The following is a 20,205-nucleotide window of genomic DNA, read 5'->3' on the forward strand; positions in this document are numbered from 1 at the left end:
GTGACACATTTTAAATGGTTGTCTGGTTGTTTTTCCTAATAAGAAGGGAAGCCTCTTGCCATTTTCCCCACTTCCTTACAAGCAAATGCCACAGCAGTACCCTGAGCTCTCCTTCAGGGACTTCTCTGTTCCTGTCCCACTCTCCCACAGAAATCCTGACAATTGTCCTCTTCTCTCTTTGTCCCAATTCCCTTGCTCCATGAGACTTCTCTGCACTTGTGCCAATCCTATTGCTTCTCAGCTGCTGCTTCTGCATTTAAGCTTTTCAAAGGTTACCAAATACCTATAGCTCCGTGGCCAAGACTCTCCCTAAGCATACCCTTTGTTCTCAGCTGCTCTCAAAGGGTGAATCCACCCTTCATAAGCACCTGAGCTCCTCACAAGCCTCATCTGTAAAATCAAAAAAATCCCTCACTGTCACATGTAATCATTTTTCACCTCATTAGTGGGATTAGGCAGGAGGGATAGAGTGATGTTGCTCTAACACAGCTGAAGCCACTAGTGATACAAAACCATCCACTGGTGCAAAACTACGGGTGCTTATTTCAAGATAATATGGGCCTATTTCAATGTGCCTCTGCAGTTTACCATGCCTTTCATGTTAAATCCCAAAACTAGAGCAAACCAGTTCCATTAATCAAAGTCAGAACGCACACATACAGCTCTTTGCACCCACTTAACTACATTTGTTTGAAACCACATTAATTCTGTAAGCTTGACTGGATTTCCCCTTCCACAGCTGTATGGTTTCATTACCCCCCTCCCAGAACACGCTGCACTAGCAAACAATAATGTCAGGCCTTATGGATATAAATGAGAAGTTTTATATAAATAATCACCTAAACTGTTTCCTAGTGAGCAGGGAAAATGCTATCAAAACACACAGAAAAGGATATTCAGATGCAGTTGGCTTAGAGAAGAGGAGAAAGGAAAAGATTACTCTAAAAAAAAAAAACAACAGCTAAGAATAAGGGTGAGAAAATCCAGTAAAATCCTTTTCCTTCAGTGTAATCCCTCACCTATGCCCTATTTACGTGATTCCTCACAGCATGTTTTGTCCTTAGTCCAAGGTTACGGGGACTGAGGGGAATAGGCAATATTGATTAATGGTATCTGAGAGTTTGAAGAGTTCAGCTGGAATTACACATTCTTTGAAGGGTGTTATCTTTTCAGAAGAGCAGGTGCAGAAACCATCTCAGTTTTAATTTATTTTCTGCTTTTCTTGACCGCATCTCTTTAATGCAGAAGAGAAAGTTTATTGTTCATTATCTCATACAGCTTGATAAGCTTCTCTCGCAAAACTGGAGAAAGACTCAATTTAAGAGCACATTCAATCATCACCTCGAAGGGAAGATGAACCCAGAAGGCCATAAACACCCCCCTGAATGATGCAGCCAAAAGCCACACTGCGTCACTGAAGCTCGATGTTGTGTTGCTTGTACACAAAATATTTTAGAATCATAGAATCATTTAGGTTGGAAAGGGCCTTTAAGAGTACCAAGTCCAACCTTTAGCCTAACATTGCCAAGTCCACCACTAAATCATGTTCCATAGTACTAAATCTACACGTCTTTTAAATACCTCCAGGGATGGACCCAACAACTTCCCTGGGCAGCCTGTTTCAATGCTTGACAACCCTTTCTGTGACGAAATTTTTCCTGATTTCCAATCTAAACCTCCCCTGGTGCAACTTGAGGTCGTTTCCTCTTGTCCTATCGCCTGTGACTTGGGAGAAGAGACCGACCCCCACCTCTATACACCCTCCTTTCAGGTAGCTGTAGGGAGTGATAAGGTCTCCCCTCAGCCTCCTTTTCTCCCGGCTGAACACCCCCAGCTCCCTCAGCCGCTCCTCATAAGACTTACTCTCCAGACCCCTCACCAGCTTCGTTGCCCTTCTCTGGACACGCTCCAGCATGCTCTGAAAGGGGGAATGAGAAATTACAGATACAATGGGATACCCTAATCACATTAAATTTGTATTTATTGTCTGTACTTCTCTTAGTTTTTAATTCTCTAATCAAGGCTAGGTATCCCTCCTAAAATATCACATCCACGTGATAGATGTGCCCTGGAGCTCAAGCCAGGTAATACCTGCAAACACACGGTTTCAGCCAGGAGATACAGATCATAACCCCAGGAGATGGGCACTCGACCTGCAGCACAGCTGCCACATTCCCTGCTCACCCCTTTTCTGCCCTCAAACAGACCAGTTCTCACTCAGACATGTCCCTACCCCTCTTAACATGAGCTTGACACTGAAAAGAAAACATTTAACCTGCTGTAGCACTGTTGCTCAAGTGAAAACTTCCCATTCTGTCTAGAGAAAGGTTCCTGAATTTGTATTTAGACACTGGATTTTTGAAGACACTGAATATACGGCGATCCTACTGAAGTCAGCAGGCAGTGCAGGCATTAAGCACCTTTACCACTAGGACATTCTTATTTAGCTGTCCAAACAGCAAGACAGGATACTATTTTTAACTCCTGATATTTTGAGGAATCTAAGCCATCACTTTTATGCCATTTCTGCCTCATTTTCCACAGTTTCGTCCCATTTTCTCACCCACATCACTGCAATAGTTTTCTCAGCTCTTGCCCTAACAGCTCTTGAGATACCAGAGCTCGGGTAATTTCTGTTTTCTTGTTAGGACTTCCTTCTCTTCCAGCCTTACAGGATTATGTCCATCTCACTTGAGGTGTCTACCCATTTAGACTCCTCCCCTTTAGAGGCTGCTTGAGCCTCATCTTTGGTGTGTGCATCATCCTACTCTCTTCAGTCCAATTGTTCTCTGCCTTTCTCCCTTTTTTGATTCCCCAGACTCATTTTATTCCGTGATATCCAGGCAGCAGAAAACCAGCAGCGGTTCAAAGAGGGAGGGTAACAGACATCTACACGGACAAAGAGATCCCCACCACTGCCACCTACCAAAATGGGCATTCCTAGGGCAGAGGAAGGAGCTTGCTTTCACCCTGTCTAGTCAGAGAGCCCACGATCAAAAAACTCCAGTATTGGAGAATCTGCCTCTCTGTCCAACATACCACAGGCCCACATCATCCAGCAAATGGTTCCATATTCAGCCCCACCAAAGCTGTGTCCTGAACCCACCCACAGGTCTCCTGGCCAGCCAGTGGCTGAATTTTTCAGCTGGAATTTTCTACTGTTGTATGGAGACACCAGGAGAGAAGGAACCATGATCTCTCAGGCAATTAAGGTCCCATAGAGGTTTTAAAAAAGTGGAGGTATGCTTTGGGCTGGTGGAAGAACAATGAAGATAAAGGAGGATTCAAGGAAATGTGCTAACAGAAACTCTTTTACGAAATTGACGGGGCATTACCTTTTCTCTCTTCCTTGTTAGCGAGCTGCTCAGGAAGCCAAGGCCATGCACCAGCAGTTGAGAAGGGGAGACAAAACCCAGCCTGAGGAATGATTAACGTACAGTCCTGCAGCTCCCAAGTGAAAAGAACAACTCTTTTATAGCTTCACTACGCTAATATTTTCCAACATGCTTTTAACGCCGAAAAAAACCCACCTCAAACATGTCATGGGTGGCTTGTTAAGAAGCAAACACAGCACTGACAACTATTCGCTGATACAGTGTCTTTGTTGCTGGCTGGGGCTAATCCACGACATACACCTGTGATACCACAAATCCTCCAGGTGCCAATGACCTTACTGATCCTGAAATCACACTATTGAAGCCAGCGCGAGGACTTTTCTTATTTACAAATAATATAAATGAATCGTCATGGCTCTGTTTTCAGTACAGCAGGAGAGGTAGATTGTACAGAGCACTGTGGCTTTTCCTTTTAAAAATCACACAATATCACCTGCCGAAAGGACGGACAGATACAGTATATTTATTTTCCTTTAATGCCGTGTCAAACATAAGAGCTCAGAGTCTATATATTTACATTTATATATACATTTACATACACATACATACATGCATAACCACCAGTTTGTGGGAACCGGCTTTTGTTCACAATTTTACGAAGGTGCTCCAGCTTTTCTTAAGGTCAAACACATTTTACTCACTGATTAATTGAAAACAAGGGATGCTACCTTTCGAAAGAGAAAATCACCACACAGCCTAGAGTCAACCTAACGAAGAAGCCTTTGCTTATCACAGAACTGTTAAGGAAAAAAAAAAAAAAAGAAGGAACTCTAGAGGTCAGGATAATAGTGTAACGTATGGAGAGAGTGATTACAGGCTCCCAGAAGACGTTTCTGCCCGAGGTGAGTTAGCAGACACATCCTCAGATTAAACTTTCATCAGCAGATCTCTGTATTTCATCAATCTTTCATTATGGCATAGCTTAGAAAATCATCTGGTCAGGTGTTATTAGAAAACCTCTTCATCTTCCAAAGCAAAATCTACTCAAATAAATTACTAGAAGCAAAACAGAGTTAAAAAGGAGGGCCTGCAGATCATTATGGGGCTCAAATAACTCAAAATAGAGGATAATATACATTTTTACAATATTTTAAAATTGAAACACTGCCTTTCACAAGAAATCCAATATACTTTATTATGCAGGCTCTCGGACCAGAAGATGTAGCTAATTAATAAAATTCACGTCCAACAACTTCTGGAAGAGCGTCATCCCAGAAACTCGGATTTCATCAACTTCCTGGACAATTAATCCACTAAAGCAGCAGTGCAATTCCCTCACTTTTCTCTGATGATGGCAAACTCATAACCAGGGAAAGTTGCTTTTGCAGTCAGTGAATGGCTCTGCTGTTTCTCACCTCAGGACCAGTAAGTAATTTTACCAGGATGAGCCCAAGGACCGCATGCTGATGTCTACATGAAAAGAGACGCACTGCAATTTCCAGCTCAACTATATGGTTTTCTCAGCTCAGGTTCTTCTGTCACCAAATGCTTTTGTCTTGTGTGTTAGTGCTTCTTCAGCAAGTGCTACATCCTTTATGCTGCCCTTCAAAACATGTTTCCTATACTGAACCTCTCTATGCCCAAAACACATTGTACATCTGATTACTCAGTTGTAAGTTTGTTCTTTCTGCTTGTCTTTTGGATCTTCTGCTATTTAACATCACATGCGGTCCGAGTTTACTTACAAATAATGGCTACACTGCTGTTCCTACAACCTTATTTTTTAAATGGGTCAATAAAATGTTAAACAAATTCAATTTCAAAAAGAGTGGGCTCCAGTCCTGAAAGACTGGACACAAAATTTCTGTAGAAGCATCTATCAAAATTCTTACAAAGGGCCAAAAATAGGAAAGCTCTAAAACCAAACTTCTTATGATGAAAAAAACAGATTGCAATAAAAGTGGCTAAGAACATTATTGTGCCAGAAAATGAAATACTAAGGCTGGTTTTGATTGTGTTTATATATTAAACCCTCAATAAACTATTTCTTGCTGTTATTTATAGCAACCACTCACTACAAGTGGTGATCTCTAGACACAATGAACATTCACTTTCATCACAGAAAGGCCAACTCCCACTGCTGATGGTAGAAATATGAGAAAAGATTAGTTTGCTTGCTCTTCCATGTTCTCTCTATTGTCAATGTCACAAATAAAATCTCTTTTCAGGAAAACAGCAGAGGAAGCTTCTACCTTTTATGACCAAAAGGGAGAACACTCAGTTTGTCTGGGGTTTTCTTGTTTTTTTCTGTTTGTTTTCAATTTGTATGTGCTCTTCTCCCACATACTCCATAACTTCTTAACAGAAACATGAATTTCTGCAGAAGTCTCAACAGAACTGAAATTCATCTTTGTTCCCCAGATATGGCATAAAAAAGGGCAGGAGTGGGATCAGAGATGCAATTTCCTGTGCCTTGTACGAAGCTTTTGGTAAATGTTGCGGGATACCATGGCAGTTCCACAGCTCAGAGCAGACACAACGACCTGTGCACACACAATCTTTCCCACCAAATCTTGTACTTCTGGACTTACATTCCTCTAGGAGAGTCTGCTATTGCCTCCCACCCCTAGATACACTTCACCAAAAGCTTATGACATTCTTGGTGCCACATGATTGCAAAGGGTGTATTCCTCTCAAATGTCACCTTTCCACATTGATGTTTCTATGACCAGTTCTGTCTTTAGGAGAAGCAGGTAACCAGCCTGAAGAAATGTGACTTATTATCTTATTTTATAAACAACATAATAGAATGATATTATTTTCCAAAAAATTTAAATACTTGAAAAAAGAACTATAAATGCTTCAAAAAAAATTAACAAAAAGCAAAGCAGGCTTCCTCTCCTCTGTAAAGCTGCATCACATTTGGGTGCTCCTTAAGATGCTCTATATATTTCCTGAGCAAAGCAAGCTACCACAAAATCTGACTTGAAGGGAAACGTCCAATGCACTCATTCTCCGAGGCAAACAAAGCACTGTAATGGTTTATTCATAAGTTAAAACCTTTTTACTTCCTACCATTTCAAAATGGATTTGCCCCTTTTAGATGTCAAAAATCTGCACCAATGGAAGTGAAAAACAGTAAAAAAAAAAAAAAAAGCACTCCAACCATCAGCCATTTAAAGAAGTAAAAAAATGAGAAAGATGGAAACGGAAACACTTATCATAGAATAGTTTGGGTTGAAAGAAACCTTTAAAGGTCATCTCAGAGATAATAGGTAACTTTGAGGTATTAAAGAAGTTTCAGAAAATCTTTTACTGGGAAAGATTTTTTGGGTCCAAAATGACATTTCCCATCAAAAGTCAAACAACCCTACTATTGCAAATATCTCAATAATCAAACATGGACACAAAAGCAGCAGCTCGTCAGCGTTATTTGATCCGTACTCCCCATGTGCCAGGATGGGTACTGTCCCAACATCCTGGAATTACTCAGTGTGAACGGCCACGTTTTGGGTACATCAAAATGCTGAATGGAGCAGGGAGACAGTTCACTGCCCCGCTCTAATCAAGTCACCTTCACAGCGCTGTTCCCACAGCAGTGTTACATGACAAAGAAGGATGCTACCAAAGGAAGACCAGTCAGGAAGGAAAGTGAAGGAAAGACTGGCTCCGGGGCAGGAAGGCCTTTAGCACGCATTCATGATTGCTCCCTACGGCAAGGAAGAACTTCAGCTCGCAGGCAGTCTGGTTTCAAGGACAAACCTCAGTTTTCTGCAACACCCTTAGGAACTTTCTTGCATCAAGATTATTAAGTAGTTGTAATGGCTTAAAACCATTACTCTTCCCTCAATCCAACTTTTTTCTCCATCAAATCCAGTATCTCAAGAAAGTGGAAAAACATGCATACAGTCAGAGTGTAAGCAGCACATTTAACTTGGACCAGCAGGAAGACATGCTTTCACATAGCCAGGAAAAACATACTACAGGACAATTTGAAAAAACAGTTTTATATTAAAAAGTAATTGAAACAAAATAGTGCTGCATGTGCAGTTTTATGCACCTGGCTGAATTAATCTGAAAGGTTTGCTCAATACAGGTTTAGCAAAACAGCATATAAGTGATAAACTACCAAAAGCAGAGATTTTAAAAAGTAACACCAGCAAGAAGAAGAATTTACCCATCCTCTCGTAGCCCCTGGGACACAATTATTCAGTCAAATAAATAGCTTTGATACCAAAGTGGCTCCGGGCGCACGTGTACTCTGTATCAGCAGACAGAAATAGCACCGAGTCAGGAGGGATAAGGAGAGGGGAGACTCACCGGCCATTGTCGCGCCCCACGCCCCAGACTCTGATGCTCACAATGGGCTGCGAATGAAGAACTGTGCGGTCCATGGGGTCAATCAGGTTCAGCATGTCATTTTCCAGTATAAGGTACATGTCTTTGCCCTGCAACTCCAGACAAAGTACAGTTACACAGTACATCCCCCTCTCAGACTGCCTGGGATCAAGGTGTTATGCCTGTGCTGTTCAGACTTGCATCCTTTTACTTAAAGTTTCAGTTTGTTCCAAGAGCAATTGAAAACACGTTCATTTACTTCTGGTGTGAAAAATATCTAAGATAGTGTAAGATAATATCTTGCTACTACTATATTTTTAAATGATCCCAATCACAAAAAGCTTTGATGTCTTTTAAATGCAACTGTTTGACTCATTCAACCCCAAGCTACTGAGTTACTCCACAAATTACGTGTTTATCCTTTCTCAAGTAAATTCTTCCAAACATAATAGAAGTCAAGAACTGTGTTAACAGTAAAGGTTCGCATCAGAACCTGTACTCTTAAGGCAGAGTTTTTTCCTTCAAACAATATGCTTTGTTTCCACAAACTTCAACCAATAGGTTGTGGGAACAGACAGCAATTTGTAAGTGTCAAAGGATTTACAGGATACTCTTTGAAGAAAGATTAATTAAAGGGGAAAACCTAGCATTAAGACATGAATGCGAATTCTGCCGGTGACTGGAGAATCCTGGAGCCAGGCTTTCTCCCTCATTCTTCTGGCATGTAAGAAGAAGCAGAATGTTTTTTTTCCCCTTAGAGGAAACAAATTTAGAGACAATTTTCCTTTTGATGCTAATTCACAAATGCTAATCTTCCTCCTATGGTTATAGGATTTGCAAAAGGTCTGCTGCCTCTTCTGTCACAGCTACCAGCTCCCTTCTCAGAGGCTGCAAATCTACTCTGCAGACCGCGGGATCCCATGGAAATGGTCACGGACCTATTGCCAAGAGATAAAACAAGCTCCTGCTGATAAGAATAATAAGAAGGTGGGAGGCATCAGCTAAATATAGAGTAATTTGTTTCCTGTCTATTGTGCCAGAATCTATAAATGAACAGAAAGAATGGGAAGGGGCTGACTTCCTACTGACACGTTTCAAAAATGACCTTTTGCTTCACCTCAGCGACACAGAATCCCTCTTCCTGCTTGATTACAGTGGCTCATGTTTTAAATGACACCTAATTTTGAGTCTAAGACTCACATTCACGTCACCCTGGAAGGGCCTGCTTCCAGGGTTTCCAGGATAGGCAGCAAAGGGCAGGTGCTGCCGACCACCTCTCTCCCCCCAAAATCTCCTTACAGGGACTCAAAAGGGAGCTGTGACATACAGCTGTGCACCAAGAGGGGTGTGGGAGAGGAAGGGGACACAGGTGATGCCAACACAAGAACATTCTGCCTGATGGAAAAAGTACAGCTGTGGCCAAGATGCAAGGCTGGAGATACATAGGCTGCTCCTCGGGAAGCAGAAGCAGACGTAGCTGCGATGGCTGTGCGTGTAAATGGCGTGAATCAGCCGCACTGTGCTGCTTGCGGCATGCAGAAACACGGGAAATAAAACACAGAAGCCAGGATAGCACCAGGCAGACCAGGTGACAAAGGAAACCAAACAGAAAACAGAGTCATTGCAAAGAAAAAGGGTGAGAAATTTGCTTGGAGGTCAGAAGCAGTAAACAGATTGTGCGAAGAACGTTACCAAGTGTCACAAAGATTGCTTTTTGGACCCATTTTCTACTTATATATTTATTACAGGAGGAAATTATTGTAAGAAGGTAAAATCTGTTCATCATGCAAAATAGACTGGGATTAGGGTAATAAAATGGAATCCAAATTAGCTGGAAAAGATTGGAGAATGGGCAGATAAGCAACATAAGTCACAGGAAATTATCCTTGCAATGCTCAAGGGATAGCTTGGCCGCAGCCAGAAGCAATATATTTGGCTAAGTTTTGTTGCCTTATTATACAAAAGCTACTTTAGAGATGAAAACACTGCATAGGGCAAGAAGAAATTATTTTGACAGACTGGAAGCCTGAAGATAGACCTCACTGTCTCATACTGCTGAAGAGTGGCAGAGACCTGATAGTCCAAGATGAAGGTGGCTCTCACTGGAAGAGCCACGCAGGGAAAGGGAATAAGGAAAGAAAGGCGCAGTCCCAACAGTGTTATATACCCAGGGAAGTGTTATATATTGTGGTATACAGGTCAATACCACCAACCTATCTTCTTCATGTAAGTGATTTTGTAATGTACAAGAGTGTAATGCATGGCAAAGTAGCAACACAAACAGATGAGTCGCGTTTTTCTTCTTAAGATTTTATAGAGCCGTGGAAGTTAGAAATTTACAGGGAACTTCTTTTGGAGAGGAGCGGAGGGCATGAAATCCCACATTAGAGCCAGTGACAAAGCTTCTGCAGGGTCAGGTTTTCACCCAGAGTGTGAGGAGTTTTTGTGGTTTGGTTTTTCTAAATCATGAAAACCTGGGGATGGTCCTACTCCCAATTTCACTTTCATTACATTCTAGCTAAAATAAATCTTTAGGCTATCTTAAAACCTCTATCTGCAGTCATCAGTTCTGGCTTCATAACAGGTTTCTTCTGTATGTGCTCCATCTGATATGTCAGTGACTAGCCCAGTTTTTTCAGATTCCTCTCTAAAACGTGCCTCTTGCAATCACTCTTGAAGCACTACATTGCCAGCAGAAAAATGTGGTTGTAATGATTTCTTTTAAAATCAAGAAGACAATTTACTTCAGGGGCTACCTATTCAAGCACAGTGTCTCTATTGTTTTGTCAGGCTGATTTATTTATTTATTTTTAATTTTTTTTATGACTAGCATTCTTAATTAAAACTTCCATTCAGGAGGACCAAAACTTTTCACCGGTTTGGCCTGAAACCCTGGAAGGCTTTCCAACAAAGAGCAATAGGACTGACAGAGAGAAATATGGAGAAACATGAACATTAACTCTGAAACCAAAATAAAATGTATCATTTACTTTGAAATCACATGCTCTAAGTTGATCAAAACTTTGTCATCTGAAAAATGGACGGGATTACACACGTGTAAAGAGAGTGGTTTTTTCCCTTCCAGGGTCAGCAGTAAGTCCAAGGTCCATGACTGACACCTCTCTAATTGCTTCTGTAGCTACACTAACTAAATAAAACTGTTCCCGGAAGCAAGGTAAAAGGAGATCAATGTTATCTTGTTCATTTATATGTACATACATTTCTTACATTAAAAAAACCTCTTTCTGAAATGACTTTAAATAGATAGGGCACCCTAATTGTGTCCTTTAAAAGATCACTTTCATTTTTAAACAGGCACTTTCCCCCAGTTGCTCCTCTGAAGCGTATATGCTTTGTTACGGTTATTGCCAGGACACTGAACGCAACCCTTAAACTGTAACAATAACTTGGGAGACTGAAGGATATTTTTCCAAAAATCTTTACTGAAACAGACAAGTCTTTCTTTTAATTCCTCTTCTGTTCGGCAGTTCTGCTTCTCTTAGATCACACAGTGAAGGTAACAACATTCACTCTTATGTCAGTTTTGCACCCAGATCTTGCCAGTAAACCCACATATGTGGAACCCTCCTGAAAACAGTTTAGGGGAGAGGTAGAGAATAAGATTTGGCTGAAGTTTAAGTTGCTCCATGATCAATCAAATAACGAAGATGTTCTTCTATGGATTTGCCTCCTATTTCCTCTGTGCATCCCACAACTATAACCCCAGCTTTCCTTTTCCTCTTGTTTCATTTAGTGATCCGCCCCCACTTTCCACTCCTTCGTCTGTGCCCAGCACACACCTCTTTTCCACACCACAGCATCTCTCCCTTCTTTCATGTTTCTCCCTGAGCTCCCATGGCATTATCCTGGCTTCGCTGTCAATTCATAAAGAAGCACAGAGCTCACAGGGTTCAGCTGATGAAGGCGTACTGAGCCATCACCAAACCAAGAAAGCAGAGAGCTGGGCTCTGTTTTTCCCCTCAGTGTGTGGAAATTTGGCATCCTTCAAAACTGGATGACACTGGTGAACAGATTCAAGAGTTATTGGACAGGAACCAACAGACAGACTGATGACATAAAATTAATTTCCTTCTGAAACACTGATAAAATAATCATCTTAAAATAAGCCATCTGTCCACCCATCAGTCTCCATTTTCTCAAACATTTTAGGAGCTTGGGTCACACCAGTCTAGGTTTCTTTGAAACCCTTTTGTCACTGGGAAATGTGTGAAAATGCTGTTCCAAAGCACCGCTCTCAAACCTCTGGTCAGGAGAAAGACTTCCACTGATTTCAACAGTTTGTCCCAACACTGTTGCACAGGTGTGCACTAATATAGGTGTAAATGCAAAGATGATGTCTTTGTGGCACCTGCTGTCCTGAAAAGTTTGGAACGCTTTCCGTCAACACTTTCTTTGAAACCTTTTACATTTTCTAGCAGTGACAGATGGGATAGGGAAGTCCCAAACACACAGCACGGATGTATTTGCCTACAGAGTTGTTATTTCAAGATGTTTTATGACATGAGAAGGATGTTCCAGCAAGGTTCCCCCCTTTCTTACCTCTCCCCAAATGCCGACAGTGTCTCTGATGTCGTTTTTACAGTAAGAGAGTTGTCTGATGCAATTGTTCACAGCAACACTACTTTTTCCAGGAGCGAGATCTTCTTCTGCCATTTCTACCCAGCCCAAAGATCGCACAGCAAAGCACTAAAAAGAAAACAGAAAATATCTGAACATGTATCAGAGCACTCATTATGCTGCTGTATCCAGCTACGGAAATCTTGTCATGCAACAGAAAACAGTCAGTTAAAAATTAAAGAACCCTGGCAAGGAGGAGAACAAAATCAAGGCCTTGTAGATGAGCTTACGCTCAAAGATAAATAAATTAAAATAGAATTTGAGAATGGCAAAGTGAAAACATTCAAAGGAACAAAGAAGAACACATGACTTGCCAGGGAAGGTAGCTGTGGAGGTAAGAAATTCTTTACAGTAAAATACTTTTGTTAATATAAAGGAGGAAAGAAGGGAGCAGTAAATAGTAGGACACACAACCACAGAGAAATAAAGGAAAAAGCACAAATACAGATACAGTAGAACTGAAATTTTAGCTAGTATCTAGAGCTCTAATTGAAAAGAAAGAAAATACAACTGGATTACATCCATTGTGAGATTCACACTCACTTGCTATATCTGTCTGGCTTTCAACCAGAAAATTAAATTTTTTGTGGATTACAGCAAACATTTCTACAGTAAGTTTAACTAAGCTAGCAAACAATAACGAATTCAAAGCACTAAGAAAAGGACAAGATATCTTAAGAGGAATGCAGGGGGTTTTTTTCTAGAAGAAATTAAAAATGACCTTTAAAATAAAACAATCTAATTATACAGTTTTTTAGCAGAAGGATGTTTAGCCAACCAGAGCACTCAGTTGGCAGAACAAGCCAAGGCGACATTACTTTGCACATATGGTGCTTTTTGCAAACAAAACAAAATGGAAGAAATCGAGTGGCATCATCTCTACCCAACATTTACTAGGGTAAAGAATAAAAAACTTTAATTCTGAAAAAAACCCTACACATTTGCTCTCAGGCTTTATGGTGGGCGAAATACAGACCTTGCACTAAGTCAATGGGAGTTTGTCTATGAGACCAGGATTTTCTCTGGAGAACATTATGGGTATATCTCATTCACAGATTGCCATGCACTGCCAGAGAAGGATGCACAACAGTCTTACTGGTGTAGCTCCTTAACAGGCACACCAAACGTTTATGATGGCCCCTAAAGGTTCAGCAATAATAGTTCCTGAATGACCCCACACCAAATTCCTGCTCTCTTCTAAGCATTTAATATAGCAACAGGCACTGCTACTGAACAAAGCCAAATAAAATGCCATCCCATCTCCGAGCTTGGTTTCCCTGCAACTCTGCTTGAGTCACTGATTAGACAGTGCACCATCACTGACATCAAGATGCACTCAATTCTTACACCCAGATCCTCCTTGCTAGCCATGATGCCTCCTACAGAAGCACAGGACTCGGCAGGCACAAGTTCCAAAAGCTGAAGTGAGAAAATTTACAATTAATAACTGACAATCTGCCATCGTATAACATCTCTTTCACCTCAAGCCTCCCCTTGTCAAGACGGATCACGTATTGATGTCAATTAGTGCTCAGTCCGTGGTACCCTGCTTGCTTCAGTGTTATTCATGCGTTTCTTCTGAAATGTTTTGCTGTCCTAAAATACCGTGTTGTTCCGGTGAACTGACTTGCAATTGTCCCAGTCAATCCAGTTCCCTCTTAGGTAGTCAGTGCAATTTTGACCTTGCAAAGACCAACACTGATTGTCCAGCCTTGTGCCACAGAGCTTTCTTCGTTGCCAGCAGCATCCCAAGGGTCTTGGGAAAGCAGGCAAGGATCCTGGGAGCTGCTCGGAGAAAGCTGGCACCAGTGACAACTGGGAACCCTGCTGCCTCCAATGGGACCCTGCCCACATGGGCACACAGCCCATGAGCAGCAACAGCAAGTCCAAACTGGTGTTACCAATTAATCCCTCTTCTTGAGATACAGTAAATAAATCAGCTTCGGAGTTCAAAAGCAGGCACTGAATATTCATTTGCTGCCTTCTAAAAACTGCTGTGAAGTCAGTGAGTAGATCAAGCTCATGCACCATCACTGGTGTGCCGTTTGGGAACCACCGTCCTCAAAAAAAGACCCCAAAACACCAAGGTGTTTTAAATATGCATGATATGTCAACTTTGGCAAACTAAGGGAGGAATAAAATTCACCAGTGGGTAAAAAAGATTAATGAGTTTCTCCTTCCTTCCCTTTAAAACTTCTCTCCTCCTTCAGCCTTCTTTCAGCTTGCACAACGCACCCATCCAGCCCACTTGGCCAAGCAGAAACCCCAGCTGAGGGTCTGCCTCTCGCGCCCCTGGTGCCTGCGCCAACAAGTCACTAATGATGCATTTCATCTAAGGCATCAGACAGCAAATGCACTCTGCAAATTGTGTGAAACCCTTTAGTCAGCGTGGATAAAAAATTAAAGCCTCTCATGCCTCCAGATTTTTTTGTGGAAGCATTATTATTTTTTATTATAATTATTTTTTGCTTTGCAAGCAAGGAAACCAATATGCAAATTCTCCTACACTGCTGCTTCCTGACCCAGCTCCGCTGGAAACCCACAAAAGCACTAACTTTCAAGAATTTAAAGGGAGATGAAGGAGAAGGTGAAAGAGGAAACAAAAGAGAGGTCACCACTCAGGGGTGCTCTTCACTTCAGGGCTACATGAGATACTAAAATACCCATTTTTTAGCAATTATTAAGGTCATCTAATCTCAAGATTGCAGAATTGTTTTTGGCACATCAGATGCTCATGAATCTTTCTGAAAGTGCTGCGATGCCCATTGGGGTATTAAATATTTATCTTTGCAAGCTTTTAAAATACAGATTTTTACTGTGCCAGAAGAAACGGTGTTTTTACAAGTACATCAATATTAAATTGAATAACAGAATTCTAGCCGAGAGATATATTTTCTAAACCATCTTACGAGAGGTGAAGACAACAAGCATATTGTCTCCTCATTACCGTTCATATATCAACCACATCTGCAATTTGTTAGCTGCTTCCCAAACACAAAGATAAATATATTCCTTGCATTGAACAGAGTAAAAGGCAAAAAACCTAGTGTAAGACAATCAGTTCAAGCTGACAGCAGGTAAATCTCTTACTAGTAAAGATGGTGAACTGTTTTGGTATTTTTTTTCCTGGCCGTTATTAGTCTCTGTTTGAAATTCCCCAGTGGAGGCATCCACTGTATTTCTTTCCCTTCCCAGCCCACTGTTGTGACAGCAGAGGGAGCTGAAAGGGAAACCTTGTCCATCCCACCTATTCCCCTCCATGGATAGGCTTGGTTTCCTTCCTTGCTTTCATTCCCTCTTGGTGCTTTCAAGCCAGGCAGACAGTGAGAAACCCCGTTGGGTTCTAGCACCTGGCAAGTTTTTGTTTGTGTGTTTTACAAGAAGCCCTCACCATAACCCACACAAAATGCTTCAGAACACCTTCAGCAAAACAAACCTATTTCCCAAAGACTGCAAACAAAAAAACCTCTCAATAAACCCCAGAAAGATTCAACACCTGACCCACAAGGCAACGCATGTACCTGAGTATACACATGCAGGAAACATTCTTTTGTTCAAAAAACACGTAAAGACTAAAAAACTTCTACTTCTTGGTTAACCGAATATACATGCTGGCATGACTCCGAAATGATGGCAGAGCTCCATGCAGATTTCAGCACAAGAAAATACGAGGACTCCGAGTAACACATGATACATACCCTGGTTTGTTCATTATCAGTAAAGAAGGAGTATCTATACACACCCCTGTGGGGTGGGAGAGCGGTGGGAGTGTGTCACACGTGTCTGTGTCTTTCTGCATACCGCCAGCGACTGCATTATAAAAGATCCACTTCATGTTTTATTGTTGGTTTCTTCCCCCGCCCCTTCAAAGAGGTTCTTTTTAAAACAAAAGAGCACAAAACCCAGCAGAAAGAATCCACCCAGTGTCTCCAATCAGGTATGACCTAATTCTTAAACCAGGGCTAGCTGAGTTAGCCACGACAGCAGAATTGCTTAGGACTCTAGCAGAGTAATACAGCATCACCCTTCCCCGGCTCCCACCCACAACACTTACTAGCCAAGAGACAAAGTGCTTCCTTTGACCTGGAAGAGCTTTGCTAATGCACCCTCCTTTCTCCTGGAACTAACATCCAGAGTCAAAACAAGCCAAGCTGAAAAGCGGAGCGCGGCTCTCCTTGACTAAGAGTCAATGAGCTCAGTAAAACAGACGTTCCTGGAAATGCCAGTTGGTTAAGCACCTCTACTCGAGGCTCACAGATAATTACTGGCAAATCATAACTATTGGCCCATCATAATTTCCAAGTCATCCAGATACCAACCTTTGGCTTACAGTAGTATACCTGATTTCTTTTCTCCGTTACAGAATAAACAAATAACCCTTGTATCACATTATACATTATTAGTACTAACTTACAAAATAAAATCTTACTGTTTTCTGTGCCTGGTCAGACCTTCTGATTTATCTTAAATCAATACTCTAAAAACGATGATTTAAATAACTATATCTGAATAAAGATAAGTGAAACATGATTTTCCTATCTGCTTGTCCCCAGACTCTTCCCAAGAGCTGGCAAACAAAAACAGGTTTGAAGAAAAACAAAGAAACTTGATAAATACAGCAGGATGAAAGAGATTTCGGAACTGTATATTGTATCTGGATCACTGCTGTTTGGGATTGGGAAGATCAAAGATACTACCATGAGCACTGCGCATCTGAGAGAAGTGAATGAAAAAATGTCTTTAAAACCATGGTTATGTCAATAATCTTGTATTTTTATCTCGACTGGAGACTTCACATTTCCTGCGAGGCTACAAAGGACATCGTGCAAAGAAAATACACGGGGGAAAAAGGCCACCTTATCACACACTGCCCCATGAAAAGACAGGTGAACAGAAATGAAAACACAGGTATCACTGCTCAGTTTTACAACCCTGGGGAACATATGTTTGCATGGCTGCAAATCCAATTAATGTTTCAGGGTTAATGATCTGTAGCCAAAGAACCAAACTCATAAATGCTGTAAATCCAAACTCTGTAAAAATCTGTAAACCTCCCTCGCAGTGCAGTTCTGATCTAAAACATCGCCTAAAGCTGGGGAGCTTACGGTTTGAGGGAGTGAATGAGCCGTGGCTCACACTTCTGCTCTTTGGCACCACTAAACCTTCACCACAGGGTAGGGTTCTGCTCTGCTGCAGCTTCTCCAGGAGGAACTCCGGAAGAAGCTTTGACAGGAACGCAGAACTGTGCCAAATCTCTGCACATAAGCAAATGCCACACTCTAGCTGTTGCCTCATGTAGTACTAAGCACGTACCTTAAAAATAATTTAAAATAATCAAGAAAACCAAAGCAAATACAATCCCCTACTAGACAGAGGACAAGAGATCAATTACACGTGACTGATGGCAGAGTAGTATTGGAAACTGGATGGATCATAAGGGCACGGGTAGAAAAGATCCCATTGCAGGGAAAAAACAGATTAGCACATCAGTTTGAACAACAAACTAATGTACATTACAAAACCACAGACTAATTGTTTTTCGGATCGCACAGCTGTTGGTAGCCACTATGAACATCTTCACTAGAGTATGTTTGCCTTGATGATTTAAATCTGTGCTACTAATTTCTTCTTCTGAGCCTACAGGACTTGATTTTGAGCAGTTTCCTTTTGCTTCATGTTTTTCCTTTTTAAAGGTTATATGTGTCTGCAGACATACGTAAATCATTACAGTATTTAATAAGGTCTTTTATCACAGACCACTGAGCAGGCTGGTGTCTGAGACACAGCATGTAGGTCACATAATTAACCATTTCTTATGCAGCCAACACGTTCTTGGAGATCTCCCTTACATTTTCTTTCATGTTTTTAAAATAAAACAAACTATCATACTATTTTATGTTTTGGAAGATCAAATATCATAAAACATAACCACTCTATTCCAAGAAAGAAGTATGTTCCAGTATATATACCTGCTACGCTTCAAGAAAGCTTGCATTGGTTCCAGATGAAAATACTGGAGATGATCAAAGCTAAACTGAGTAACAAAAGAACAAAGGCATCTTATGCAATTAATGAACAAGCAAACACTTTCATTTAATTGACATGAATAGACTGCGATGTATCCATTTTCTCAGGGAAATACTTACAGTTGTCACATAAAAATTCTTGACTACGAAAATTCAAGATGCAGAATCAAAAAAGTGCTAAAAAGATTTTTCAATATTTCCAGCTTTCTGTTGCAGTTCGTGTTCTATTATTTGAAATAATACAAAAATAAGCTCACGGATATTCAGGTCACAACAGAATTCAGAAATCCACTGATAATTACTATTTCAAGTAGATGATTATAAACTAAGCTTCTGTGGAATAAAATATGAGGGCTTTACAAATACTGTAAAATAACTTTTATAATAAATTACTCCTCTAGAGCAGGTCAATATTGAACTTTCTGCTCTTAGTCCCTCACTCATTCTCCAAGACACAACAGTTTCATCTTTTCCAGACTCACAGACTCCGATGCACAGGATGACAGAAGTCCCTCTTTTGTTTCGAGTTTAATGCGTCTGTCTCAGTGGTTCCTGCTGGCTCACAGCCAGAGGTCAAATCTGCTTTATGAAGGCATGAAAGTGTTGCAGGACCATTGTGCTGGTTCAAGATTTCTTTTAATCCAAATTTTTTATTCATTACTGTATTTCTGACTCAAGTAAAAAAATCTAGTCAATTAAGCAAAAAATGGAACGGACTGTATTATTCTCTACTAATACCCTTTTGCTATATGTAGTTCTGAAGAAGAAATTAAAATCACCTTATTCTTTTCTCCAGTCTTCTCAGTAAAGAACAGGCTTTGATTTTAAATGCTTCGCAGGTACCCTGACTTCATATCCTAAAGGGCTTGGTTTATGGACTTTGCTTTAAGCTATTAAAGGTGTTTTGGGTTTCATTTTAATACAGTGAAATAAAAAACATGCTTCCTCAGTGAAGAAAAGGCAGTTATATTTTTCACCAGGAACTAATAAAGGGTGATTGTTGCAATGATGCTCAAATTAGGGTCTATGTGTCAAGGAACTCAAGCAGGTTTCATTATTCTGCAACATACAAAAATGACCCCAACAAACACACATATGCTCTGTCAGTAAAGACAAGCACTGCAGGAGTTTACAGGGCATGAAAGAATGTGTGCATTTATTTCTCAAAAACTAATGCTCTGCACTTGTTATCTTTAACCTTAGATGTTGTATTTTTCTGATGAGGGCTTTTCTGCAGGCTGACAGATGTAAGTGGTTCTAATGCAGCCAGCAGCACTTTACTTAGTACTGTGGCGCATAATTTCAAAGGTAATATGCATGATATCCAACTTAAAATAAAAAAAAAAGGGGGGAAAAAAAAAAAAGCCTTTAGGTGAACTCTCGACCTTCTTGAATCAATGGAGAAAAACCTTCTGTCTTCACTAGAGTCAGGATTTCACGTCTCTTTAGAAGTAACATTGTTAAGAGCAGGTTTTTTTTCTGCAGAAATTGTTTATGACAGGATCCAAAGTCAATGAAGTTAAATCACTTTTGATGGATTCCCACCCTTTGAAAAAGACTCAAATGAACATGAATCCCAAGTCCAGAAATCTTGAGCCCTGGTGGGACTCCCACGTTTGAGGACCTACTTATTGTCATGCTGCCTCCCTGCAGGACCACGGAGTGATCGTCTTCAAGCATACAGAATAATGCATACCCATGTAGCAGCAACATGACATTATGATGTACTGCATATCTCATGTTTCTAAATCTCTTAATAGGTAAATATTACCTCCCAGTCACTTTTCTCTTTGATGAAATGCAGGAAATTTTGCCAAGCAAGACCTCTGTTCCTTCAAAGCGAAATTTAGAGCTAGAACTCATACCAA

The 20,205-nt window shown here is 40.8% G+C and overlaps 1 protein-coding gene across 6 annotated transcripts in view; it reads right to left on the bottom strand.

Annotated features, from left to right (window-relative positions):
• APBB2 (amyloid beta precursor protein binding family B member 2) overlaps positions 1–20,205 on the bottom strand; it is a 180,463-nt gene that overhangs the window by 34,194 nt on the left and 126,064 nt on the right. For all 6 annotated transcript variants that reach the window (XM_074155296.1, XM_074155295.1, XM_074155297.1 and 3 more), the window contains 2 exons: positions 12,234–12,380; positions 7,656–7,783 (listed from right to left, as the gene is read on the bottom strand). In XM_074155296.1, the coding sequence (XP_074011397.1) occupies positions 7,656–7,783; positions 12,234–12,380 (275 nt within the window). The remainder of the gene's footprint in view (positions 1–7,655; positions 7,784–12,233; positions 12,381–20,205) is intronic.

The sequence above is a fragment of the Numenius arquata genome, chromosome 10, assembly GCF_964106895.1.
Source record: "Numenius arquata chromosome 10, bNumArq3.hap1.1, whole genome shotgun sequence".
Taxonomy (NCBI): Eukaryota; Metazoa; Chordata; class Aves; order Charadriiformes; family Scolopacidae; genus Numenius; species Numenius arquata.